The sequence below is a fragment of the Parus major genome, chromosome Z, assembly GCF_001522545.3.
Source record: "Parus major isolate Abel chromosome Z, Parus_major1.1, whole genome shotgun sequence".
Lineage (NCBI taxonomy): Eukaryota > Metazoa > Chordata > Aves > Passeriformes > Paridae > Parus > Parus major.
The window spans coordinates 30,907,893-30,935,800 of record NC_031799.1 but is presented as its reverse complement, the minus strand read 5'-3'; the positions used below and the strand labels follow the sequence as shown (position 1 = coordinate 30,935,800).

The window sequence follows — 27,908 nt, the reverse complement described above, 5'->3', positions numbered from 1 at the left end:
GATTTATAATGCCTGCTCTGGAAAGGGAACACATTCTCTTATCTAGAATGCATTGATCATCAAAAGGAAAATATATAAGATCAAGAAGTTAACACTAGGGAAAGTGCAGTTTTCCTACAGTAGAAAAGGAAAGGGGCTGAGAAGAAGATACTTCATGTCTTCCAGAGAAACCTTGCCTGAAATGACTGTCCAAGTAAGAAGGAATGCTGTCAGGAATTTTCCTCTGTAAGGAAGTTTCCTCAATATGTTTTTAACTACAAACTCACTAAAGAATCTAAATTCCCAGTTTCAGACATTGTGAGATTTCAAGTGCAATGCTCCTGCCGGTGCAAATGTCCAGAAATGTGCCTCATTAGACTATCAGAAAACTGGAAACCAGCTGCCAAGGGAACTTTCCTGCCTGACCTTTCAGATGCCCCTCTCTGTGAGGCACAATTGCACCACCTGACTTTTTCTGCTGGGACTGAAGCCATTCACAGCAGGTGGCTCCAGTGACCTGATGGATGTCCTGCTTGACTTCCTGCACTCGCCACACACACACTAACAGACAACTTTCTGTTACTGGCTCAGTCTGGGTTTCCCATATCAGAATCCTAGCTCTCTATTTCTTTTATGTAATTTAACTGTGGTGCAGCAACACAAAAGCAGCTCAAACTGGGCATCTCCAGGGAGAGACCCTGAACAAAGGAATCCCTGAGTTTTATATCCCAGTCTTGGTGTGGTGGAACAAGTGGTGTGTACTTGTTCCAGAGGTGATATTTGTTCTTGTTGCTAGTGGCGTCCTGCAGTCTCTGGGTGACCAGCCACACCCCATACCCCTTTTTAGACAAAGGGTCTGTGCACATTCATGGTTCTTTGCCTGGGGCTCTAGCTATTTCCTTCTAGCCAGGGCACAATGTGCAATTTGCACATGAAGCTACCTGCACTAGGTGCATTCTGCAATATTGGAATTGCTTATTTCTCTGAAAAATATTCCTTAAACACAGTGAACAGATTCTGGTGTGTCTGAAGCTGTTATCAGACTTTTAGGTGGCCTTAGAATCATAGCATAATAAAAGCATTAAGGCTGAAAAGAACCTCCAAAATTATCTTCATCTGAATACCACCACGACCACTAAACTATATCATGAAGTGCCATGTCTACCTGTTTTTTGAACACTTCCAGTTATAGTGACTCAACTACTGCCCTGGCAATAGAAATATTTCCTGATATCTAATCTAAACCTCCACTGGAATGCCTTTCACATGGAGATATGTAGATAGAATTAAACATTCTGGGTTTTTCTTTCCTGGCTGGAAACAACTTCAGAAGTGTTAGATGCTGACAGTGACGTAAGTCTCTGCTCTTTGCAGGCCTCAACCTCCTAGAGGGACAATCCCGACCCATCACATGGCAACACTTCCAAATTGTGGACAATGATGACATCCAAAACGTTCGCTTGGTCACAGTTGATGGCTTACAGCATGGGCGGCTGTCAGTGCGAGGTAGGTAATTTCAACTCCAGAGACTGGAAAAATCTCCTCAATGATAAAACAACAGCTCTGCTCCCTCTGCTGACCGCCTTCTTCTGCTACAACCATGCTAGACTTGAGTACTAAAACAGGAATTTTCAAAAAATCAGTATGTAAACCTTTACTTTCCTAATGCATGTTTGCACTTCAAAGGCAAAATGTTAAAGAGATCAGCTATGCTTTCATTGAGAAACATGGTTTAGGAGGAACACAGTCAATGCATTTTTAGTTCTTACATTTTTGTTTGCAGATGTTAAGGAATGTCAAGTGATTTTGATTTACTGGCAAATACAGACAACCTTTGGATATAGTTGTTACCAGCAGCTTTAAGGTTTATTTCAAGAAGTGGAAATTAAATTAGACTTCTAACTCATTAGCCTTCTGCATTATCATTAGTATTAGTTTTGCTCTGCAGCACACGAGTGGTCTCAGTGCTTGGGGAAAAGGTTGTGTAATGGCAATCACTCTGCTCTTGGCAGAGTGGGAACATACTGCCAATATCAATGCTGAGTTTTTTGATAGCTGAATGTGTTTATGTAAAATGGATAACCTAAAGACATAAAGAAACTATTTAAATAAAAGGAAAGGTAGCGTTTTGAATCTAGCAAACATAAAAACTATTCAGAAGTAAACTTAAATTCAGGAAACTCCTGACAAGTAGTCCAGTGTCTGCAAGATCATCCTGCTGCCAAGCAGCAGACAGGAACAGCGTGGAGTCAGCAGTGCTGGGTGGGTTCAGCCCCAAAGACTGAAATGTTAGGGAGACTGTGCAGCCAGTCAGGGCCCATCTCCTGGTGGAAGTCCTGCCCTTCCATCCTGAGCTTGAGGGTTTCTAAGACTACTATGAACCAACCAGAGGTGGATATTTTGTCTCCAGTGACTACACCTTATTCTCTTTTGTTTGCCTGCATAGGTACATGCCAAGGAAAACATCACCACAATTTTTGGCAATTGTCTTCTTCTTGTAAAACCTTAGAGAAATGCTTGGTTTCTTTACTTGGTGGCTCTGAGGAGATCATACCTTTTAGTGCCAGTTTGCAATTCTTGAATTATTTAACTTGCCTGTATATTTGTCTGTATACATAGCATTTCTAGTGAAGCAGAGTTATAGAGCTGTCTTTTTAGAGACAATAATCTCAATACACCAAAATCCCCACATCATTATATTTTACTTGCAACAAAATCCTGAACTTTAACTATATATATACTATATTCTTTGATGCTTAAAATGCATGTAAAATGCTCTGATAAGAAAATAGACATTGAAATTAAAGTGGAAACAACCACAGTTAAAAAAAGCTTTGGTGTCTCTAGTTACCTTTAGTGAGATTTGGAGGATTTTCTCTGGTTTCACAGTTGCAAATTTTGCATTCTTATTAGCAATTCCAACTCATACAATTTTTTTTTTTTTTCTAGATGGAGTTACATTTGATTTTTCTAGCTAGCAATATGTTGTTCATCTCTCTCCCTGATAACCTGGAAAGATATTTTTCTGGGCTGAACCACACATTTTTGATGTGTTTTCTTCCACTATTTTGACAGGACAGAAAGGATTCATGTTCACCGTCTCTGACATTCAGGCTGGAGTTGTTCATTACCATCACGATGACAGTGATTCTACTAAAGACTTTGTGGTATTTAGAATCTTTGATGGTCCCCACAGTATTCGACATAAGTTTCCAATAAATATCCTCCCAAAAGATGATAGCCCTCCATTTCTGATCAGCAATGTGGTCATTGAAGTTCACGAGGGACAGATAATGCTGATTCAGAGCTCCATGCTTCATGCTTCAGACATGGATTCCAGTGATGACTACATACTATTCAATATTACCAAGCCATCACAGGCTGGAGAAATCATGAAGAAACCAGGACCAAACTTAATAGGTAAAGAAGCACATCCACAAAAGCACACTTTTCTTTGTCCCCTTCTTTTAAAAATACAGCAAATGTTACAGTCAGATGTTATTTTGGCTCAGGACAAAAAATGGCAGATTTGGACTTCTTTCATTGTAGTGTAAAACCACATCACTAATTAATGTTGGTCTCTGCACTAGGATAACTGTCCCTGTGTCCACAATTTATCCTGAAATTCTTCCATTCTGAGTCTATTTTCCTTTCCAGTACTTTTATCTAGAAAAAGTGTTGGGCTAGCCGGGAGTTAGTTTACATGCACTGTGACAAATTCAGAGCTAATACATGATGCTAATTGTGCAAGTAATTATGAGAAATGTAATCATGTAATGTAATGATGAGAAAGCTCTCCTGTGCAACAACCCAGAAATTCCTGTGCTAGGCTGCAGGGGCTACTAGTTCTGCAAATTCTCATCTGAATAGGGCTTTCAGCCTGTTTGCTGTGTTGCTTCATTTTTTGAATGATCTTTAAGTGACACAGAAAAGAAGTTGTTGGTGATCTTCAGAGAACGTGGAAGACAATGAGTAACATTTCAAAGGACTTACTTCAGTTAGGGTGAAAAAGAGGACATTATTCTTCCTCAGTTGCTAATTCATAACTTCATTGTAGTATTAAATTGTATTGTGGTATTGTAGTATAAATGGAGTGTTCAATGGAAGATGTATTCTTCATTTCAACAGGGTATTCTGTCAACAGTTTTCTTCAGAGGGATCTATTTAATGGAATAATTTATTATCGTCATTTGGGAGGAGAAGTGTTTGAAGATTCCCTTGAGTTTGTGCTATGTGATAGCCATGACCCTCCAAATCTCTCAGAGCCACAGGTAAGAAATGGAAACATCTTTTTCTTCAAATGGCTGATACATTACATGTTCTGACAGGTTTTCAAATAAAACTGGTGTAGTTTTTTACTGATGATTGTCATCACCACAAACAGTATTCTTCAGGGCTATTTCTTGTTCTTGTTTCAGTGGGGTTGTTCTGTCCCTGGATGAACAGAGACAAGTCCATGGAAAAGACTATTTCCTATACTACAGAATGAAACATTGAAAACAAATTGTACTTAGGGACAGTACAAACAAATTAAACAACTCCCCTAAAGTCAGCTGAGAATAGACTATTTTTCTCATGCAAGAGTCCAACATACTGAATTTAACTTTGCATTTAAGATCAAAAGCTTTGCCTTTAACTGTGATATGCCTCTGCTACTGATGTGATGATGATATGGCATGACAGCCACATCTTGTGTCTCACAGTCCAGTGATCCACTTCTGGGTGCATGTTGGTTAACAGCTGCTCTCTTACTGAGAGGAATGGCTGACGGTTCTACTGTCTCCCCAATTCCAGGTGATGATGGTTCACATTATCCCTGTGGACGACCAGCTACCCAGAGAAGCTCCAGGAGCGACCCGTCACCTGGTTGTTAAGGAGACTGAGATTTCCCACCTAACTAAGAAACATCTCCACTTCACAGATGTGGAAGAGCAAGACAGGGAGCTCACATACAACATAACCACTTCCCCATTTTTCTCTTGCAGCCATGGGTAGGTGCAACCTGACACACCTTTCACGTGGGACAGGGGAATAACCCATGTCAGAGGAGCAACCTCAGTGGCAGTAACATACTTGTGCCTCAAGCTCTTTATCTGTTTGTTGAAAGTGCAGGTGACAATAGCTAGATGCAGCTCTCCTGTTGATGATTAAGGGTAAGCCAGAGCCTGAAGGAAGAGGGTAATAATACACAGAGTAATAAAAAATAGGTAATGCATAGTTGAACAAGAAATAAGTAGCAAGAAATATTGTGAAATATTTCCTTTTGTTTCACATGCATTTTACACTGACTTGTGGGATCCCATGCAGCCTCAAGCACAAGTCACAGTACCTCTTCTAACTGTTAGAAGGGGGCTGACCTGTGCCTGCCCCAGACTGAGGAGAGGAGGTGCTGCAGCTTTTTCAAGAATATGTATCAGGCATTCCTGATTGTGGACTAGGAAGATGCAGAGCAGAAAACAGGCAGAGCATGCTGTGGGAGCAAGGGAGGTATGGAATGAATGGGTGTCGTAGCAGTTTACATCACTGTAATCTCATTAGAGCATCAGCAACAATTTGTTAAATGAAAAGTTTGAAATCCAGATACTGTATGGTTTAAGCTGAAAATCAACACTTCCAATTTTGACCTCAAGCAGCAAAGGATCATTATGTAGCTGGGGGAGGAGACTGTTTCCCTAATCAGTTGAATAGCCACATGGTTATCTAGTTTGCTGGTTACTGCTGTTGGATAGCTGAGTTGCTGAAAACTGGTTAATTTCAGAGTTTATAAGATGCAATATATTATAAATTTATAGCCATAAATAATTAATTTTCCTACTTAAAGATAAATGCAGGTGGCGTAAATGGTATCTGGGATATGTAGAGATATGTAGAGACACACTTGCAGCAATTCCAGAGCTTGCTTGTAAATTAGGAGAAGATTTTTCATGACCACTTTTTGGTCAGTTTTCTGTGGTAATGTTTAAAGGGATAACAAGGATGGAAGAAAGGATAATGTTTTTCCTTTCAGTGCAGTCGGAAATGCGAAGCTAATTTGAAATGCAAGATTGAGCTATATGGCTATTTTTCTTGTTCTTTGATACTGCTAGCCAAGATGTGACACATGTTTTTGTGTAGCTACTCAGATGCTGGGAAACTATTTATGGTGGACACCATCCCCAAATTGGTCAAGGATCCTGCTGCTCTTGCACTGCAGTCATTTACTCAGGTTTGTTATGTTATCTGATACCATAATGAGTTCTAAACCATTTTCAAATGTTACAAGTGTACAGCTTTTATTTGACAGGAAAACAAGAAGTGAAAGCTCAGTTTACAAAGCTCAAAACTCTGCTATTCCAATACCAGATTTTAAAACAAATTTCTATCATGCTTCAGATTTGCAATATGTTAATACAAATATCCTAAAACCAGCAGGGGCTACAGTTGCTCAGGTAGGCTGAATTTGGGTACACATGATGTAGGATGAATGAAAAAGTACACAAAATGAGGAAATGAGACCTTGAACAGTTTTCTGCTTCATTTCAGTGTCTCCACCAGAAGATCTATTACAGGATGGAACAGGCCAGAACAGAATTTTTTTTCAGGATTTTGTAGTTCAGTTTTTATGCTTTTGTAGTTTGACAAACACTAAAGTGTCCTGTTTCATATCCTGCTGTATGGCTAAAGTTGCATAATGATCATTGCAGTACCATAATGAGATCTCTACCCTACAGATCCTAAATTGTATGCCTTATATGGATGGGTATCTGGATGCAAGATTTTGATGTTCCTATCACTGGCCTGTCCTCACCATGAAACACAGGACATGCAGTTACCATTCACATTGATGAGGGCAAATTCAGCTGCTGGGGGAGGTGTAAGCTTTTATGAATCGTTTATTTTAATGCCACAGTTAGAAAAAGTCCTTAGACCAGCATTTTTAAAGGGATCCATAAAGAAATACCTCTGCTATCGCTTCTAAGCTGTATCTGGAATTTTTGCTACAGGTTTGAGTATTTGAACTTGTATTTACCTAATTTGTACCTAATGATGCATTTAATCAAGGTATGGCTAGTAGCTAAAGAGTACATGCAAAATTTCTGGAATTTATTTTGGTGGCTGGATAACACCTGAACAGGGGATGATGAAGATCCCTAATATGATGGATTATGGCTATCCCCATTATCTCCTCTTACATGCACCCCTCTTCTCTTTTTGTAGCATGCTGTGAACTATATGAAAGTTGCTTACATGCCACCCCTGCAGGACATTGGACCTGAACCTCAGCAAGTCCAGTTTATCTTTTCTGTCAGCAATCAGCATGGAGGCACTTTGTATGGGATCTGCTTCAATATTACAATTCTTCCTGTGGACAATCAGGCCCCAGAGGTAGGGTGGTGGTGAAAGTGAGAAGGAAGGACTTGGAAATTTCTTTGGGTAAAAACAGAATTGGAGAGAAATTGGTTTTACTGAGATAAAAAATGAATTTTCCATGGGATCAGGGTGTCAGAGTTTTGCACACAGCTTGCATTGGGATAGAAGTATAATGTAAAGTCTGGAGAGTGTGCAATGGGTTCTTTTGTGCTGAACTGAGATTACCTTTGGCATCTATGTATCTGTACAAAAACACATATGTTACATCTTGGTCAGCAAAACTGCATCTGTATATTTTGTGTTGCTTATTGCCTATGGAGGTCAGAATCCTCCAGGAGTGGGACAAGAACTAGGATGCATGTATTATTGGTTGTTGGTAATTTCCTTAGCTTTTTCTAGCACAGTAGAAAAGAGTATATCCTTTGGCATTTTTTTAAAGATATTACACATCCTTATAGCAGAACAAATGAGAATAACCCTGTTTGATATATGTTTAGGGGTGCAACAGCACAGACAGCTCAGCATTTTTTCTCCCTGCAGGTCTTTACAACCCATTTGAGAGTGGAAGAGGGTGGCATGACCCCTATTACAGAAGGACACATTCTCATCTCCGATGCAGACACAAAACGGGAGCATCTTTTCCTGCTCCTGCAGAGGCAGCCAGAGCATGGGGTAGTGGAGCTGGATGACATTCCCATGAATGCAGGGGACAGGCTTTCCTATGAGGACATGTGCACCCTGGCAGTCAGGTTAGAAGAGCAGTGGCTGTCTTTTGTTGTGGCTGAGGCTCTCAGTTGAATGAGCTGAACCCTGAAGTGGTGCAGGGTGCAGAGGCTAGCAACATTCACCACAGCTCTGGCAGAGCTGCTCCAGGACAAGATAACTGTCTGAGCCTTGGGATTGCAATGTCACCATGAAATGAGCTGTTGTGTGGCCAGGAAATGGGAGCCAGCATGCCTGCTAGAGATAGGTTTCTCTATAAGGCACTGGTGAGGAAACTAGTTTTGTATTCAGCCATGCAGTTCCTGTGAAGAAGGTTGCCAGCTATTTTCTTTTAAGGAAGTTGTGTGTTTATTAAGCTTGGTTAGTTTACAAGAAAACTTTTGTTAAAATTAACTAGTATAGAGATGAAAATTTTGCTTCTCTAGTTGTGGCAAGAACAAGACACGACACATTCATGCAGAGTTAGAGCTCCCTGGCTCTATTTCCATGTGTTAGAAAGTAAGCACTTACCATGGTGATGTACGTGTTCGGTAAACACCTCACAAGCAGACAGAGAACCTCACAAGCCTTAGGGAAACCTTTTTTCTGACTGATGAATGGTTTACTTTGGGGAGTTTCTTCTTTTAAGATACCCCAAAAGCCCTTTTGGGGAACTCTGATGCTGAATCAGTACTGTTAAGTTGGACACCCTTACACAGGGAGAAGCTTTTTATACGAGGAGGGACACACGTTGTAGGGCATGACCAGAAAGCATCGATTCTTCTTCATATTTGTGAAGAATTTGTGCATCTCTATAATCTTTTTTCACAGATATCGTCATGATGGCTCAGAGACTCTCACTGATGATGTTTTCTTTGCAGCCACAGATGGCATCCATTTTGTAGAGTTCATCCTGCAGGTCAAGGTCAGTGTGTTGCATCTTTCTGAGAGCAACTGTCTGTGTGGAGGCAAATGGTTCAAAGCTTGGCTTATGAAAGTCCTTGCATTACCTTGGAATCTGGAAGATAATGGATATATTAGGCTTCCATTTAAACCCTAGGTTTCAGGTTTATGTGACAAACTTGAGAGGAGCTTTGACTTACGCTTTGTACTGAAACTATAATTATCTAGTTTGGTTTACTTATGTCTTTTACTCTTAATTCAGCTGGTTTCTTTTTGCCCATAGAGAAATGCCAATGTACTCTGATATCTGCCGTCTCTGGCATCATACTGATAGTCTGAGCTGCAAAGCAGTGTCCTGAATTAACCGGCTTCCATTGAAATGAACAATAAGAAAATCTTAAATTATTTTTCTGATTAGGTGCTGCCTGTGAATGATCAGCTACCTGTTATGCAAACAGGCCTTGTTCCCGTGCTCCACTGCCTGGAGGGTGAAGCAGTAGTCCTCTCCTCACAGTACATTTATGCCACAGACGCGGACAGCGATGACATGGAACTGATGTTCGTGCTGGCCCGCCAGCCCTACCACGGGGTAGTGAGGAAAGCTGGCATTGCCGTGGATCGTTTCTCCCAAGCCGATGTCGTCGCTGGTTTAGTCACGTACAAGCACACTAGTAAGTGAGCTGAGGACAGAACTCAACTGAAAGGTGGTCAGACAAGTATTAGTAAAAAAACCTTAACCTGAATCCATGCCTTTGCAGAATTCCAGTAGGAACTTCCTAGAAACCACATGTTGTGACTAAGGAAAAAAAATAAACTGGCTTTAAAACAGAGGGGTGATGATAGAAAGCTACCAAATATTTTAATATGTTCTCCAAATCCCTGCTTGAACTGAAAATTATATTTGAACAGGTACATGAAAGCATCGTAATCCCAGAGGAACTCTTTCACTGTTGATGACAAAATATCTTGGGCTTTTTTTGGCAAAATTATTATTAAATACAAACGAGAGTGTTTTGATGTGTTTCATGACACATCAAAAAACGCTTTTGTACTTCTTGTTTACCTCTCCAATCTAGAAGGTTATCTACTTTGGAAAGTTCACAGTTTTTCTTTACCACAAGATAAAGGAAGTTCTGACTTTCTTCATGAGAAACACAGTGTTAAAAAGACGTTATTTTGTGGTTTTATTGTTAGTACATTTTTTTTTAGTTACTGGCAGAAATCAAGGGCTGGTTAACCCCCTTTCTTACTTGAATTTATCCTTTCATCGGGATTAAAGAGGTCCTCTTTCTACATCTCTGAATGACAGCTTTAGTCTTTTTTTTCCCCCCAAACATTCTGGTCTTCTGTTTAATTATTCTGTAATTTTGTGTTAGCATGGAGAATAGATTTTTTTTTTTCAAGCTTGGCACTATCTAAAATGAACAGCTGGTATTTGAAAAGGAAGTACTTAATTGTGGCCACCAATAACAAACTTTTATTTTGCATTCTAAAGGTATCACAAGCTGTATTTCAATGACAATATTTTGCAGGGGCAATGAATGAATATTTTACAGGGGCACCTTCAAGAATGTGCTGTTTCTGGTTTTCATTCCCAAATTTCTAACATTAATTGTGCTGTCAGTAGGTATTGCAAGAGAGTGTGGGAGTCACTGCCTTTCCTTTGCAGGCTGTTTATTAATAATATCTTGCAGCAATACGAGACACATGCTGCCAGATGTGCTGACAGCTGCAGTACTCTGACCCACAGATGCTTCTTGCTAGGGGTGGCAGTTCACAGTCCTGTATCAGACCACATTTTAAATGTGATTACACATGGACATAATATGCAGTAATAAAGTACAACAATAAAGTACAGCCCTTGTTATAGTCCATTTTGAAAGGATAAGAAGCATATAGGAATACAGGCATTACTTGCCATATTAAAAAGTTTTCTTTTGGAAGATCATGGATATTACCATCTGTCATAGAGGAACATATATATATATATATATATATATATATATATATATACACGCACATACATATACATATATACACACATCTACATCTACATCTACATCTACACATATACATATATAAGAAATATTTTCCAACATTCTTTGAGAAGGAGTGCAGAAAAAACACTTTTTCTACACAATATACATTTTGTACATACATTAGTGCAAAAAGAACAGAATCCTGAGGACTATTAGCCATTTTATTACTATGTAACAGAATATCATAACATTGCAATTGTAACATTATAATTTCTATAATACTCTTTTCTATACCCTCTTATTATATCATAGAAGTGAGCTAGTTAAAATTAATTGTAGACAACAAACCAAATCTCTAACCAAACAGCACCCCCACCAGCCAGAATTAAGAATTCCAGTACTTTTGCTGCTGCTTTCTTTTTCTTCTGGTACTTGATACTGAAGACTGTCCTTGCAGGATAAAAATTAATCTTCATGAAGTTTTGGTAAATAATTTCTTCTGAAACGTAATATCTTTTCCCAGGTGGTGAGATTGGCCTGACTCCTTCCATTGAGATCTTAACCTTGATTGTCTCTGATGGTGAGGCTGGCCTAGATGTGAAAGACTGCTGTTATGATGGGCCTCGTTCTCCTCCAGTTTCACGTGATGATCCATTTCCTGTCTATGACCTTAACATCACTGTGCTTCCAGTGGACAACCAGCCTCCATCAATTGCAACTGGTGAAAGCTTCTTCTCACTACAGCAGTACAAAGAGGGAGGGCTACACAGTACTGTAATGGCTAACAGATGACTCAGGGTGGCTTTTTTGGTTGTTTGAGTTTTAGCATTACAGGTAGTTAGTTGAGATCAGCATACAAAAGTTTTGGATCAGAATTTCCATCAATTTTATTTTCTTTTGCTTGTATAGTGTGAACACCCAATCCAGCTGTCAGTGCAAGGAAGAGCTTGTTGCTCTTCAGCTGCATGTTTAGAGCATGTGGTTAGAAATGAGAGTGCTCAGATCTGCTCCCCACAGTGTCCACATGCTAATTTCTGTGTATGTAGGCTGTGTCTAGGTAAAAGGGATCAATATCTTGTCCCTGAACTTGTGGCTCAACAAGTGTCAGGTTTATACAAAAGCATAAACATAAACAGAGATATTTACTTACCTTTGTGTGTAGAGTATAAAAAAGAAATTTGGGCCTTACATGAAGGGACAGAATCATTGCTACCTACTTATATTTCATTCTTTTAGCAAATAAAGACAAAAATTATACATTAATAGATATGAAGCCACATTTTCACAAGTACTCTTCAGAATGTAAGAAACTCAACTAAAATGGAAATTTAATTGATTATGTAAATCTTGTCCAGCTGCAGCCCATTGTGTGAAATTTCAGTCAATTTCCTGGCCTTTTTACTGTGGTCTGTGATATACATATTAGAAGTATGTTTTCCATCTGCTTGTGTCTTTCAATGTCATTTGTTTGCATGTATCAGGTATATGTTATGTATCTCAGAGAATATTTAAGCATATGTATGAATAGCTTTGTAATTTGCAGGCACTCACCCAAGTAATGTTCTGGAAATGAAGCATTGTCTCAGCAGGGAAATTAAGAAGTGATGCATGAAAAATTGTTCATTATGAGCAATTCTTAACAGCTCTCATGTAATTAATGCTCTGACAAACAGAGGTAACAACTGTTTTTGAGCAGTATATAAACCTTACCTAATAACTTAACCAGTAAAATATTTTCATGATCCTCTTCTTTACTTTTGTGATGGCAAAAGCAGAGATGTTGGTGAAAGCAGAGAAAAAAAATGTTAAAACCCCTCAGTAATTGAGTATTTACTGTATTTCCCCCCTCAGTTATTAGTTCCATTCTTATTAACAAAAACAACAGTAAAATGAGCTCATGACCAATAATGCTTAACATGTTTTTTGTGCACAGGTGCAAGCTTTGTGGTGGAGGAGGGCTCCTCAGCAGCCCTTACTACCAATCACTTGTTTGCCACTGACCCTGACACCACTGCAGATGACTTAGAGTTTGTGTTGGTTTCTCCTCCCCAGTTTGGCTACATTGAAAATATACTGCCTTCTCCTGGGTTTGAGAAGAGCAACATGGGAATAAGCATAGGTAAGTCTTAACAATTTATGATAATCAAGCAGATTAAATCTGGAGGGTTTGTGGAAGGCTCTGAAGTGGGCTCTGGTGGTGCAGATTCAGGTGTGGGCATTAATATGGGCTTATTGAGGAAGTGCAGGTCCTGGCAAATGAAGAGCAGTGGGACTTTTTGGGAGGACTTCAAAGGGAGACTGAAGCTCTGCAAATGTGAAGAAATAGCCCTTGAAGTAAACAAGGCAATACTTGTTTTATGCAACCAGCTTAGATCTATTAGAAGTCATGACACTATCAAAACATTTCTCTGCTCTCCCTGCCTTCCTCTTCAGTCCTCCATGAAAAGATTCAGCATCCTATCATCTATACCTCTGTTAATTAAATGCAGTATCCTGGGTCCCACATTAGTTTCCAAGACAATGTTACAAAAGTGATAGAGATGGTGTTTGACTTAGGTGGTGACATCCCTTATCCACTTTCAAACTGTGTAAGGGAGTTTCACCCTCAGCAGAACAGACTGTGACATGCTTTGTAATGCTACCAGCTTTTACCAGCATCCTCAGCTGGAGACCTGCAATCACTGAGTCTTTAACTCCTCATTTTTGTGGTCTGTCAGTCAAATAAAGTGTTATTAGAATAATACAATCATGGAACCATTTAGCTTGAAAAAACCCATCAATTTCAGTGATTAACACAGTGCTATCAAGGAATCTTGGACCTCAGATATTTTCCTGCATATTATTTGAGTTAGTTTCATGTGGGCTGAAACACCTGAAGCAGAATGAGGCAGTATTTTTTGGGGGGAAAGAGCTTGTGTCCTGCAGTAATACATGCAATGTAACTCTTACAATCAAAAAACTACAGTTTTGAAGTTGAAATTTTGAAGAAGTTCAAATTATTTATTCTCTGAAAAAAGACATAGTTTCAATGTTTTAAATGATAGCTAAAACTAGACGGCATGAAAATATTGTGCTAACTCATTTTCTCTTTAAAATCTGTAGTTTCATTTCAGCTGAAGCACCTGAAAGCCATGAATATAAACTATGTTCAAGCTAGGCACTTGCAAATGGAGCCAACAGAAGACAAGTTTGTACTTTATGTCACTGATGGGTTACATAGATCAGCAGAGATCCCATTTTTTGTGCTAATCAGCCCAACCAATGATGAAGTTCCAGAATTCATAACCAGGAATATTACTGTAAGGAAATAAACAAAATGCCTGTCATAGAACTACTTTAAGGAGAAACCATTCTTTAACATAAATAAGAGCACTGACTTGACACCTGTTCCTCTGTATGTTTCCCTTACTTTTGTAGTTCAGCCTACTTCAGGAAACAGCCCAGTGAAGTCCCATGTAAACCCGTAAGACAGAGCTTCAGTGAGATAGGAGCAGGGCATAGCTCTCGGAAATCTGAAGTTTAGAAAAAGAATAGCTCAGATCTTTAAAGAAATAAGTAGTCTAGAAAGCAGAGCAATCTTTAGGCTTCTTCTGCATTCTCAAGAGCTTTCACATTTTTAATAGAGTATTTTTTATATTTCTGGCATAGTTTCTCCCCTCTCTGTAGACTTTTTAAAATATAAATAACTCTGTGAGCACAGAGTATAAATTTACTCTTACTGTAAAGTAAAAAGTGATCATACAAATCTATAAATTATAAATAAAAAGTGACACATATAAATTTATATGCATCCATATGTTTAGATACCTTTATGTATTTAAAGGATTTCTCCTTTGTGCATTTCTGAGCATTAGATTTGGCATTGACTTATGTAACATATTTTCTATTAATTTGGGCAAATATGAACTCCTTATCTCAACTCTCTTCATCACTGCAACCTGCAAATTTCTCTGTGTCTCTTAAACTCGTTGAAATCAGTAGCTGGTTAAAAAGCCACAGGGTAAGGGGTGGATGAAAAAAGAGATACACTTGTACAGTAAAATACACTACTCATGAAACCATGTTAGAATTCTATCATTTATTTTAATGTAAAAAGATTGGGTGTTTTTTCATTCACATTCAGGTTCAGGAAGGGGAGATGAAAGAGCTGAACCTGTCTGTTATCAATGCGGTTGATCTGGATGTGCCTCAAGACCCTCTGGTGTTCAGGGTTGTGCAGAGGCCCTCATACGGGTTCCTTATTAATGGTGTTCACGGCAGTGATGTTCTACGCTATAGAGACTTAATTAACCATGATCACCACAGCCATGGCTTGCTTGTTCATGACTTTTCCATGGAGCTACTGAGGAATGGTAGGTGCAGCACTCTTCTGACAATGGTCTTTCTTTCCTTTAATGAGGCAAGTGGCACACTAAAGAAATCATCATTTATTTATTCACTTGCCTTATGTTTATTTTCAAGACAGTGTTGGGGAATGGAAGTTCTCCCATTTAATGTTCTTCTTGTCTATTGATTTGAGGAACTGCCAATAAAATCATCCTGGGAGACCTCTGTATCACATAGGGTAGTAATATGAGAAGGAAAATCACAAAAAAAAAAAAAAAGGAATGATGTAACATGGTGTAACATAATGTAACATCATCAAACAGATTTGTAAACATTTTACAGCACCTAGAATAGAGAGACAACAAGACTGATTTAAAAACACATTAACTGATCATGGGATTAAGTACTTCTTCAAATGATCACAGAATTGTAGAGCATTTTGGGTTGCAAGGGACCTTTACTAGTCCACCTCCCCTGCCATGGGGAGGCACAATTTGCAGTGGACCAAGTTGCCTAAAGTCCCATTCAACCTGACCTTGAACACTTCCAGCGTTCCACAACCACGCTGGACAAACTGCTCCAGTGTCTCACCACTCTTACTGTAAAACCTTTTGTCCTTAAGACCAACCTAAACCTACTCCTGCCCCTTGTTATATCACTACAGGCACTGGTAAAAAGTCTCTGTCTTTCCTATAAACCTTCTTTAGACATTGAAATGCTGCAATTTACCATATGTTTAGTAATAAATGTACAAATTGTGACTCCACAGCTTAGCATGATCAGTCAGCCTACTTTAAAACAGCAATTCTATTTCAAGTACCTGTAATGAAAAAAGTGAATTTAATACTGCAAGGAATATAGTGGATTCCTCATGATTGTGACTATTTAGTGAAACGTGGAATCTATCGGTATAAAGAGAGGCATGAACTCAATACTGTCACTCAAAATTTCAGTTCAGCCCTCAAAACCTGAGGGAAGAATTTTTGTCTCTCTGCCTGTCTAATATGAACCTCCAGAAATATCAGGTGTCCATCCCGAATTCTTCTGCCTTCTCAAGTCTTGGTTTTGACTTTCCTTCTTGGCTTTTTCCTTTTGTTATCCACAATGATGAAGGAGCCACCTTTGTCCTAGAACTTCTGATTGTCCATGGTCATAGATACGAGGCCAGCTGTCCTTCCAAAGGCTTCTTCAAAGTTGCCTGAGAGCTATTTAAAGCACAGGAAAGTGTTGCCAGGCGGTCTCATCCTCTCTATGGTCCCCATCAAAGTGATTTGGAATAAGGAGAGGAGAAGAAATGTACCTTCTTCAGATTGACAGAGAGCCCTTTTTTGGAGAGTCACTCCTTGCTTAGGTCAGGTTGGTGACCTTGAGTCAATAGGATGTTGTTAGATCACTGAACAACAGTACCTCATAAAACTCATCTTGTGGTAGCTAAGGCAAGTTTATTGTTACCCTAGCATATGGGGAGGGGAGATGGAAGAAAGGTGATTGAAGCAGAGTGAAATGATGAAGGATTTTGCAGGAGTCAGATTAAGTTGCTCTTTCCATTTCTCTCACTGATTCTTCCTCTCCCTGTCTTTCTCTCTTATTTTTCTCCCTCTTCCTGCCTCACATAGGAATGAAGCTGATGTACATGCATGACAACTCTGAAAACCTCACTGACAGCTTTAGAATTCAGCTATCAGATGGAAAACATAAAGTCCTCAGAACCATTTCAGTGAAAGTCATTCCAGTTAATGATGAGAAACCAGTGCTGAGCAAGTAAGTCACATGTTTCTGTTTATGACAGTGGGATGTGTTCAGACAAAATGATGGAAAAGTGCACAAAACACCAAATCCTAGGATCATACCATTGTTAAGGTTGGAAAAGGCCTTTAAGATAATAAAGTCCAACCATCAACCTAGCCTCCCATCATGTTCACCATTAAACTACACCTTTGGTGTCTGATGCAAAGAGGAAGCCATAACCAGTAACAGACTAATGTCAGTAAAAATGTTTCTGTGTAGATCTCTGTAGATCCATTTAACAAAAAAAAAAAAAAAAAAAAAAAAAAAAAAAAAAAAAGTGTATGCATACTATTGCTCTATATTAAGCAAATAGAGGAAAAAGTGTCTGGGGAAATGTGTTCATTGTTTTTTTTTTTCATAAGTTGTTTTTCACAAGGTGTTTGCCAGGTGTTGTGCCTCTGCTGAACACTGACTGCCATGGTACTGTTTTTCCTTTCTCTGAGAGAAACAAACGCCTGCCTAAAACACCTCTCTGAAAGCAATTCTGGATTTTGGAAGAAAATGTGAGAGGATCCACAAGGTTGAAGCAGGGGAAGGGCTTTCAGATTGTAATTCTCTTCTTTTATATTCTAAAATTATTTTTCTCTGCCATAATTCTGCTGCTGCAAAGGCATACACTAACTTCCCTAATGCTTCAAAACCAGGACTCATAGATGAATTAGACATGGTCAGAAATGGCCTGGCAGACCATTTATAGATAGGCAGCTGGCTGAAAAAGAGCCAGACCTCCTGGACATTTTAAAAAGGAGCTCATCCCCTGGGATCTCCAACTGATGACTTGTCACAGAGCATCAGGACCTCCATACTTGTGACTGTTTTCCAGCTCCAGACAGGCAGATGGGAAGCTAAGAGTCCAAAGGTTTTGTGGGTATAGCTCTGCAACGCTAAAGTTTGCATTTCAGACTCACAACCTGTCAAGCAGACTGCCACTGAGGAGGGAATTTCTGATCCCTGAGGGTATTTGGCTTACTTTCATATCAGAGTTACGTTTCCCGTTGCAAAGAATTTCTAATGTTATTTTTGCCAAGTAGAGCTTCCTACAATAACTAATGTTAGTTCCTTAGCTAAAAGATTTTCAACAACCACATAAAGCTAACATGAGAGAATGACAATTTTCAGTTAGAATAAAAAGTATAATTTATGTATGCATATATTGTGTACAGATAATTACTGATAGTTGCCTATTTATTCCTCACATAATGCTATAGATTGATCTGCCATTTTCCTCCTTCTCTCTCTAAAAGGAGGTGGTGAAGTGCAAGAAGTCAAGTGCCTTTAGCTTTGCCCAGCTAGATCCAGAAACTGTTGCTTCCTTGTCTGGCAATGTTAGGTCCACCACTCGGCATTCCTGTGATGAACTGTGGCATAGATTGAGACATCTACTCCCAAAATAGCTATTCCTTTATAAGAAGTTAGTGCCTCTTGCCTGTTACTTCTCCACTGAGAATGCTGCCAGTATTTAAGCAGTAGTGCTTTAAGAAAATGTTCAGTTTGTCACTGAGGTGGTTTAGCTGCCACATTCTACATCTTCAATGCAGGGTTCAAAGTTCCTTATGCTAGTGCAGTGTTTTACAGGTGAATATTGGGCAGTACCTGTAATCTTTTCTTAATGTTTTCATCTTTGGGCACTTTCTGGTGCTCAGGGAACCCCAGGGATTTTCAGCTCTCATCTCCATTAGTTATGGTCAACAGACTGAAGATCCTGTGATGGGATGTTTTTGGCTGGCAAACAGTGCCTCTTATTCGCAGTGATTGCCAAAACCTCAATCTGTCACCTTTTGGATTGCATCCTGCAACAGAAAGTGCCCTTGGGGAATGTAAGGCCTTTACACATTCCTCTTGAGAGCTTCTTCCCAGAATGAGATGTGGGTGCTAGAAGGAGCATAGAGAGGAATCCAGTTAGATATGGTTGCGTCTCTTACAGATAGAGGTGAGCCTTGAAGACTAGTTGCTTGAAAGGTAGTCATTTCAACAATCAGTTCATCATTGCTGTGCTCTATATTAGCAGTAATAATGCAGTCTATTTGTTTGCATTGTCTTCTTCCTATAAATTGTATGAAGGTAAGCAGAATAGGGTCCAGGGAAATAAGAGAGATATGTTAAATTGGTTTGTTTTAGGTATCTTTGTTGTTTGTCACCATTGTAAGGAGAAGCTTGTATGCACTTTTTTTTTTTTTCCTCTCTTTTGAACAGAAATAGGCACCCTTCTTCAATTCTCTCTGAAAATGTAATTTCTGTCAGCATTTGGTTAATCCATATTTCTGGCAGAGAAATTACATGTTGAAAAGGTTCCTTTTATTGCATCAATACATGACTTTCAATTTTTTTCAGGAAGAACAATATAGAGGTGAACGTAGGTGACACTAAAATAATTTCTAGCGCTGTTCTGTCAGCAGAAGATAAAGATACCCCCAGGGAGAGAATTTACTACTTATTTGAAAGACTTCCAGAAAATGGTCAGCTTCAGCTCAAGGTTAGTATTTGTGCTTCAACAAAAAGCAGGCATACAAAGAACTCTCTCTTTTTAGGGCAAAACGAAGTTCATTTTCCTTTTCTCCCAAATGCCTGTGATATTTTGAAGTAAACACTTGGCCAGTTTGATTGTTAAAGGAGTGTTTGAGTCAAACAATGATGCTGCCCCAGAGGCTTTGGCACTAAAACCCAGATCCTGAACAGGAGAAGATGGAAAGTAAAAAAAAACCCGGCAGATAATTTGAAGTGAAAATTGAGAGAGATGCAGCGATAATTATCCCACAAAGAGTGAAAAATCAAGCTGGGGGGGAAAAAATTTATGATTTAAAAAAAAAAAAAAAAAGAAAAAGAAAATAAAAAAGAAAACAAGCCTTTACTTCAGTTACTTCGTGGTTCAGAAAGCATAGAAGGAGTTGCATGTGAAGGAGTAAGTAATACCGCATCAAGTAGAAGAAAAGCACAGGGGGAAGGAAGGGAAAATCAAGATGATGGAAAGGATATATCAAGAGGAATGGCAAAAAATAAGATTAGAATTGAAAGATGAGATGACAATCCATCGACCTAAAATAAGCAAAAGGAACAAAGCTGGAAAAAACTTCCTCTTTTAAATAGCATGCATATGTGATAGAAATAAAATTCCATTTCTAAAACTTGTGAACTTGGAAAGCATTTTGATGCTGGATCTCAACCTCAAACTGTGGATCATGTAAGACTTGTGAATTAAGTCTGAGGCAAGAGACAGCTGCTGACTGGAGCCTGTCAGTTTGAACACAGAGGGCACATATATATGTCTTAGGTCTCTGTCCTTGATAACCTTTGCTGTAAATCTAGTGATGCTGTTACTGCTGCTAAATGTCAAATTCATGGATCAGTCCAATTTAGGGTACTAGAACAGCAAGAAATTTTATGATGTGATTCAGTGTATTTTTTTTTAGCTAAGGACCTCTGGGGCTCTAAATTTCCATGATTCCCTGAAGTTATTTCTGATACAGTTTTAGCTACGATTTCAGATAGAACCAAGAGCAGATTTTTGAAATGAAAAAATAGAAAACATAAGCTGGGTCAGGGACTATTTAATTTTTATCTTTGTGTCTGATTGAGAAGTATGCAGAAATTTATTTCCTGGGGTAAAAGGCATGCAGAAATTTATTTCCTAGAGTAAAAGTGGCTAAACTTCATATTACTCTATTTTATTAATCTATTATTACTCTATTTTATTAATGATCATTGTATCTTCTCTAGCCTTATATCTGCTGGAAAAAAAACTCCAGTTATTTGCTGCCTTTCAAAACACACTGTGAGGAAAGAGCCTATAGAAGGAAAGCCAGGTAGCTGCCACTAACAGTCTACATAACTACAAAGAAACACAATTAACTGGGAAGGATGTTTTTGTGATTATCAGTTAATGAAGGATGCTTATGCTTTCTAGGTAGGACCAGAGTGGGTGACTCTTCGAACAGGAATGAAGTGCACTCAGGAAGAGGTGGATATGAACCTTGTGAGATATGTCCACACTGGAGCTATGGGGTCCAAGAAAAAAGACAGGTTCACATTTTACCTCTGGGATGGGTACAACAGATCCCCAGCTGTGGACTTCTACGTAAATATCAAGGACTTGGAAAAGGGTAAAGATCCACTATACCTGATGTTTTACAGTGCCTGTTTCTGAAACCAAGATATCTGAGTGCATGTCCTGATCCTTTCCTTAGCACTATATAGGCCCTGGCAAGTGTCCCTGCAGATCCTGTAAGTTTAACTGCTTGGACTTCACTGTTGGCCAGGTCCTGGGATTTGAAAAGCCTCTGCCAAATGCAATGTGTTGTAGTTTCCCTCCCAAGACTCCAAACAGCTTTGAAGATAGCACTGAAAATATCTTTCTAAAACTATTTTTATGTCTGAGTAAATCAGCACAGAAAAATGGCAAGAATATAAAAAGGTAGGCAAAAGACTGTTCAGAAACAACTCTGTCTCCCAGGTTATTCTACAGTCTCATGGTCTCTCATCTTTTATTACATCTCTATTAAAACCATAAAGGTTTACCTGCTAAGGTTGGAAGACCTGCCAAAAGAGGCTGTAGTCTCTTCATCCTTGGCCCCAAGAGGATAATAGTTTTCAGGTTCCAAATGGATAAAGCCCTAAGCAATGTGGCTTTGGCTGATCTCATGGCTGACCCTGCTTTCAGCAGAAGGTCAGAATAAAGATATCATGAAGTTCTTTCCATGCTGAATTTCTCTATAAAGTCTTATAATTTTTCTACCAGTGGTGGCTTTCCTGTGACTAAGCAATGCAGAAGAGATCATCCAGTTCAATATGACTATTTTAGTGTTGTTCTGTCTATTCTGCAGGAGACATAGTGGTTTTTACGAAACTGTTAAGCGTGCCAAAAGGAGACCGCAGCTGCATTACAACTGATGTTCTCCTTGCACTGGATGGTACTGACAAGCCGGAGGAGCTCCTTTATGTGATTACCTCCCCACCCCAGTATGGACAAATAGAGTATATCAGCTATCCTGGCATCTCCATTACGAGCTTCAGTCAGATGGATGTAGCACGACAGATTGTCTGCTATGTTCACAAAGCCAAGGCAGCTGCTCGTGAAGATACATTCAGGTAAGGCATAGTACCCCACGCCTCAAGCTCTTCCCCTTGAATTTCTGGGGTGTTTAAAAAACCTGCACTGCACCCAACTCCCTCCCCCCGCCAAAAAAAATAAAAAAATTAAAAAGAGCCAGAGGCTCTGTGTGAATTCTCAATGTTTACATAGCAAGTATAGTTGGGAATGATGTGGTAATAAATGCATTTTCTCAAGGATTCTGAAAACATAACCAGAGACACATTTACTCAATACTAGCTTCAACATTACTATAGCACCCAGGCATACACAGCTGTTAAGGTTTAAGTGACAGAGAAGGACTGAGAACATGGTAGAATTTTCCTTTGGTCTCTTGCTACAGCTGGATGTGGTAAAGCTGGTCCATTCAGGTAAATACAAGCTTTCTTCTCTGATATAATTTATCTTATTAATTTGATTATGAGTTTTCTGAATCCCTAAGTATTCTGGAATATAATGAAAACCAGTCCACTTAATTTATTTCAAAAATACCATATTGAAATTCATGTAGACAGTTGAAATTTTGGGGTAAATCCATAGCTCAAAAATAAAGAAAATGTTTCTAAAGGAAGAATGCTTACTTTTTGCTAGTATTGGTAATTTTTTTCTGAGAACAGCTTTTGACAGAAGATGGACTTACTGTAAAATTCAAAATTAAGAGCTTATAATTTTACATTTGTGACTAAGAAAAATTAAAGACTTGGCTCCTAAGAGCAGAAATTCAGGAGAAAACCCTTTTTACACCCACCTAGAATAAATTCCTGATCTGAATGGCTTTTTCTGTGAGGCATGATGAAATTGGAGAACACGTTGCATCATCCAATTCAAGAACTTTTTTGCAGGCAAGTCAAGCAAGTGGGGCTTGGAGACATCAAATAAATCTCCCTATGATACTGGGTCAGGTAGCATTGTCCAGAGTTAACCCAAAAGTTATTCTGATTAAACCTTTTTACCTATCCCTTCCTCTGCATTCAGTGTGGTGGAAATTCTAGTTAAGAGATTTGTCTGATTCGCTTCTACTCACTACAGGAAAAGTGAACACTTATTCCCTGGTTTTATGTTTCTTAATTGTGAAAGATTTTCACCAAAACTAGATTAGATTATTTAAGTAAGGTTGCAGTCATGCCAGGTTTAGTTTGGGCAGTGTAGCATAGTGGCTTGTGTCAGTATGACTTCCATATCACACTAACAAAAGCAGATCAAACAATTCTAGGCAAATTGCAAAAGCGGATAAACCCAATGTTTTCTGTTTAGGCCAATGACTAAGAACAAACAAGAAAGTCAGTCTTATAAAAGTAAGGTTATGATGATTTAATAAATATTGATATTTGATAACTATTTTAATCCAAACAATTGTGTTACTTGATGTTATCATTTGGAAAATAATTTGGTTTTATGTAGACATATAAATATTCTGGCAGAACAGTATTATTATTTCAACAAGGAATTAATTATATGGGTAATTGTGGGAGGAGGAGGAATTAACTGACCAGATTTTTACTTCCCACTAAAGTACTTCCTTCAGACATAAATTTACCTGTATTGTTTGGTGCTGTTGGCCTGGAAGAAAGATTTGGCAGCGCTTGTTTGGACAGATGACTTCAAGTGATTAGCAACCTGACATCAGATGCTGGCAGCAGGATGCTAAAAGAACATGCTAATGTCCTCCATTTTGACATGCTGGCTCGATTTTGTAATGAGTTGGCACTATTTATGATTCCATTTTTATCTTTTAAATGCCATGACAGATGGTAGGTTCTATAGCCAACTCCATTGCCATCAAGCTGCAGAAAGCATGAAATGTTGGTAGTTGTGAAATCAAACCATGCAACATGTCCTCCAAACTTTGCCTGGGAATTGTACCCTAAATTTCATCAGAGTGAGAATACTGTCTGCTCTTTACTCCTGAGGTAAAATTACAAATTAGACATAAACCAGAAATAAAGAACCAAAATCTCCCAAAGTGCAGAAGAAGGACATCTTAGACATAGGCAGTTTCATTACCTGTGAAACTCAGCAGAAATGAATGAATGAAATCCATGGTAAATTTCAGTCTGATGTATACATGAGCTTTATTCGTGTCTGGTGTTCTGGAGAAGGCTGGATGAATCTTCAATTTCATGAACTGAATTATCTAAGTCTTTCACTGAATATTGTTTGAGATATCATCCAAATGTTTTTACAGCAATCAAAAGAATGAGAGAAAATTCACTTCTGCTGCAATCCTCCAGGTGTTTTGGGAGGAGGTTAAGGTCTTGACTGAAGGTGCTTTACCCTTTTTTCTCCTAACACAGTATTTATCATCATTATTCTAGTTCTGTATTTGATTTCTGAAAGCTTACAAATAGCACAACCTTTTTACCATTGGCACAATAGCATTAGGTCAGTGTAGACAGATGTCTCTAGGTTCCCAGTTGGGAATACCATCCTCAGTAAACATATTTCTAACTGCTACACAGTCCCTGGTCTGCCTATGCTCATTCCCATCTGCTTCATGGCACAATGCCAGTATACAAGTGATCAAGCTCTAATCATCCAATGTTGGTGAAAGGCAATGGGAGTTTTAGGTAGACAGTCTGTGTGACACAGTAAGCTGCCCCATGACCTACTGAAAGTCACTCACATTCAAGTCACACAGGAATACACCAGGTGTTGACCCTGTACTTTTAAAAATACCTCTTCAAGGTCTGCAGTCAAAAGACCAAAGGGAGACATAATCTACTAAATGTCAGCCAGTCCCCATTTCACTGGTAGAAAAGACTTAGGTGGAAAGCAGCCAGCTAGGCTGGCCCTCATACTGTCTGAAACAACTGTCCCACTGTACTAGAGACAAATTTCTTTGCACAGCAGACTCTGCTCTGACTCAGGCAGAACAAACCTGTGTGAAAACCACCTTACAAAATGTTTTTGCACGTACTGTGCAGCATAATCACTGCAATTTATAAAGAAAGACAGATATCTGTCTCTATATGCTGTAAGTTGATGGGAGATGAAGGATTGTGAGACATTTTCAGAGCAATTTTCATATACCCTCGAAAATTTTTCTTACAGGCATGAAAATATTGCATGTAATTATTTTCAGAAGAAAATACAAAAATAATGATCTTCCCAATGAAATCTAAGAGGAATTTAAAAGGCTAATAGATCGTTTTTCTCTTTCTCTTTCTCCACAACTAAATTTAATAATAAATTTCTGCAGACCATGCTGTCACTCATATGGCAAAAGCCCATACCCAGCTGGTAGGCTTCTGTCATGGTTTAACTGCAGCCAGCAAGTAAGCACCAGGCAGCTGCTCACTCCCTCCCCACCTGGTAGGACTGGGGAGAGAATTGGAAAGGTAAAAGTGAGAAAACTCATGGTTGAGATAGAGACAGTTTAATAGGTAAAGCGAAAGCTGTGTGTACAAGCAAAGCAAAACAAAGAATTCGTTCACTGCTTCCTGTGGGCAGGCAGGTGTTCAGCCATCCCCAGGAAAGCAGAGTTCCATCATGCACAGCAGTGACTTGGGAAGACAAATACCACCACTCCAAATGTCTCCCCCTCCCTCCTTCTTCTTCCCCCGTCTATACACTGAGTATGGCACCAGATGGTCTGGGATATCCTTTGGGTCAGCTGGGGTCAGCTGTCCTGGTTGTGCCCCCTCCCAAGTCCTTATGCGCTCCCAGCCCAATCACTGGTGGTGCAGTGTGGGAGGCAGGAAAAGCCTTGATGCTGTGTAAGCACTGCTCAGCAGTAACAAAACCAAAACATCCTTATGTTATCAACACTATTTACAGCACAAATCAAAACCACAGCCCCATACAAGTGACTATGAAGAAAATTAACTCTATCCCAGTCAATAATAGCAGAGCTTCCAACAGATTTTCTCTACAGCCTTGGGAACCTTTCTCTTAGTTTTTGAAAGGAGAACTATCTGTAGTTAATAAACAAATCTTTGCACTTAAAGAAACATCACTACTTGAGTGAGAACTACAAGAAACTATGTGGCTGTTGATAGAAATTCCCAGCATGGAAGAAGAGCTGTGCAGATATGACCATTGATAAATTTATGTGATGGATATCTATGTTTTTAACATCACTCTATACAATTTGTACAGTTCTGTCCAGTATCTTAGTATTTCAGAGAAACTTTACTTGACTTTTTAAAAGAAACATAAACCAGCCCCTCTGAATATATTAAAATTTAAAGATATAGGTAGTGCCTAAACAAACCCATGAAGTGGGAAAAGGCTGAATCTTAACCCAGTTTGGTTTTTCAGATGATTTTGGGGGCATTGGGTAGAAAAGATCTGTAACACTGAACAGAAAGAAACCCAAACCAAACCAGGCAGGTCATGCACTTCTCATACCTCTTTCTGTAAGATGTAGGTGCTACTGCCAGGTAACCAAGTGAAGAGAATTTGTAATGATGTGTAAAATATGTATGCCAGAAGCTACAATAAGGCCCCCAGGCAGCCTTTCCTTTTAAATTTGCTCCACCTGTATCTCAGCTAGAAGACTAGATCAGCTCTGTTATGACTGCTGATCTTCATGGCCTTTCCTCTGTCATCTCCTCAATCCCTGCCAGGACATTGTAACTCCTGTCACTTACCTGGCTGTCTGCTCTCAGGTTTTTAATTTTATATCCACTCCACTCAGTGTCTGGGTTTGTGCTCCACCCATCTCTTTTCACTTTTGCAGTATCAACGCAGGCAAGTCCTGTAGTAAAGGTCTGCATTATCATTTCATTTCAGTACATGGTGAATCAAGAACAGATGCTGAAGACTGCCTTGCCTCTCTTTGCCAGATTCATCATCAGCAATGGACTGAGGACTAAGCATGGGACACTCAAGATCGCCTTGGAGGCAGCTGACCAGGCTTTGCCCACTCTTTCTAGGAACATGGGGTTAAGATTAACAGAAGGATCTATGGCACTTCTTACTTCTGATGTACTGCAGCTTTCAGACCCAGATACTGCGGAAGAAAACCTTACCTTCGTCTTGGCTCAGCTCCCCCAGTATGGGCATCTCTATTATCATGGGGATGTGCTACTGCAGTTCAATTTCACACAGCAAGATGTGGACAACAGGGATGTTGCATACAAGCACCGAGGTGGGAATTCCCAGATTGACAGATTTACATTTGTTGCCACAGATAGGACTAACCAAGGCTTCATCGTGAATGGGAGGGTGCAGAGCAAGCCAGTGGCATTCACCATTCAGGCAAGTGTGACCACAGGCCTACTTAAGAGGGATAAACAGCATGATAAGGTCAAAAATGTACCAGTTTTACAGCTAGTACTTGCTGCAGTCTCTGATTTAACTGTGCAGCTAAAATATTTGCTTTCTGTGCTCCATGAATAATTAACCTGGGGAATCAACTACTTGCAAAAATGCATAAAGATAAGCAAGTACATACTTATATACTTAATACTTGCATGCTAAAAATTTAACATAGGAATCTCAACTGTGGGAAGGATAGAACTTTCTCCTGCTCTGCTTTCCCACTTGGTTCCTGACCCTGTGATTTGCACATACTGGGGTGTGAGTATGACTGCTGATCTTCATGTCACAGGAATCTTGAATTACAGCCATTTTGCTTCCCCACCTAGACATTCTGTCTTCTCTCTGAGAGTATCTGTAAGATACCTGCTCCTACTCTTCTTTCTTTGCTAAAATCTGTTCACTTCCCATTTCCCCTGTTATCAAGTCCTTCATACTTCATCACAGGCTTATATATGTTTACTGTGATTTTTTGTATGTATCTATGTGGCATGTTTCAGTAAGCAAAGTATGCATGGTTGCACTGCATGTCAAAA

At 39.2% G+C, this 27,908-nt stretch overlaps 1 protein-coding gene across 11 annotated transcripts in view; it reads left to right on the top strand.

Moving 5' to 3' along the window:
• FREM1 (FRAS1 related extracellular matrix 1) overlaps positions 1 to 27,908 on the top strand; it is a 65,553-nt gene that overhangs the window by 15,637 nt on the left and 22,008 nt on the right. For 5 of the 11 annotated variants that reach the window (XR_001518913.1, XM_015615230.3, XM_033520446.1 and 2 more), the window contains exons 8-25: positions 1,354 to 1,485; positions 3,055 to 3,399; positions 4,108 to 4,250; positions 4,774 to 4,970; positions 6,094 to 6,184; positions 7,177 to 7,344; positions 7,870 to 8,078; positions 8,863 to 8,956; positions 9,353 to 9,605; positions 11,437 to 11,634; positions 12,847 to 13,032; positions 14,016 to 14,212; positions 15,037 to 15,265; positions 16,856 to 17,000; positions 19,359 to 19,500; positions 20,929 to 21,124; positions 21,845 to 22,109; positions 26,898 to 27,312. Coding sequence is in view for 9 of the 11 variants with exons in the window: in XM_015615230.3 (XP_015470716.1) it covers positions 1,354 to 1,485; positions 3,055 to 3,399; positions 4,108 to 4,250; positions 4,774 to 4,970; positions 6,094 to 6,184; positions 7,177 to 7,344; positions 7,870 to 8,078; positions 8,863 to 8,956; positions 9,353 to 9,605; positions 11,437 to 11,634; positions 12,847 to 13,032; positions 14,016 to 14,212; positions 15,037 to 15,265; positions 16,856 to 17,000; positions 19,359 to 19,500; positions 20,929 to 21,124; positions 21,845 to 22,109; positions 26,898 to 27,312 (3,605 nt within the window). In the remaining 2 variants the exon portion in view is untranslated. Of the gene's footprint in view, positions 1 to 1,353; positions 1,486 to 3,054; positions 3,400 to 4,107; positions 4,251 to 4,773; positions 4,971 to 6,093; positions 6,185 to 7,176; positions 7,345 to 7,869; positions 8,079 to 8,862; positions 8,957 to 9,352; positions 9,606 to 11,436; positions 11,635 to 12,456; positions 12,589 to 12,846; positions 13,033 to 14,015; positions 14,213 to 15,036; positions 15,266 to 16,855; positions 17,001 to 19,358; positions 19,501 to 20,741; positions 20,828 to 20,928; positions 21,125 to 21,844; positions 22,110 to 26,844; positions 27,313 to 27,908 lie in introns of those variants that run through there. The other 6 variants (XM_033520448.1, XM_033520449.1, XM_033520450.1 and 3 more) reach the window with 6 other exon arrangements.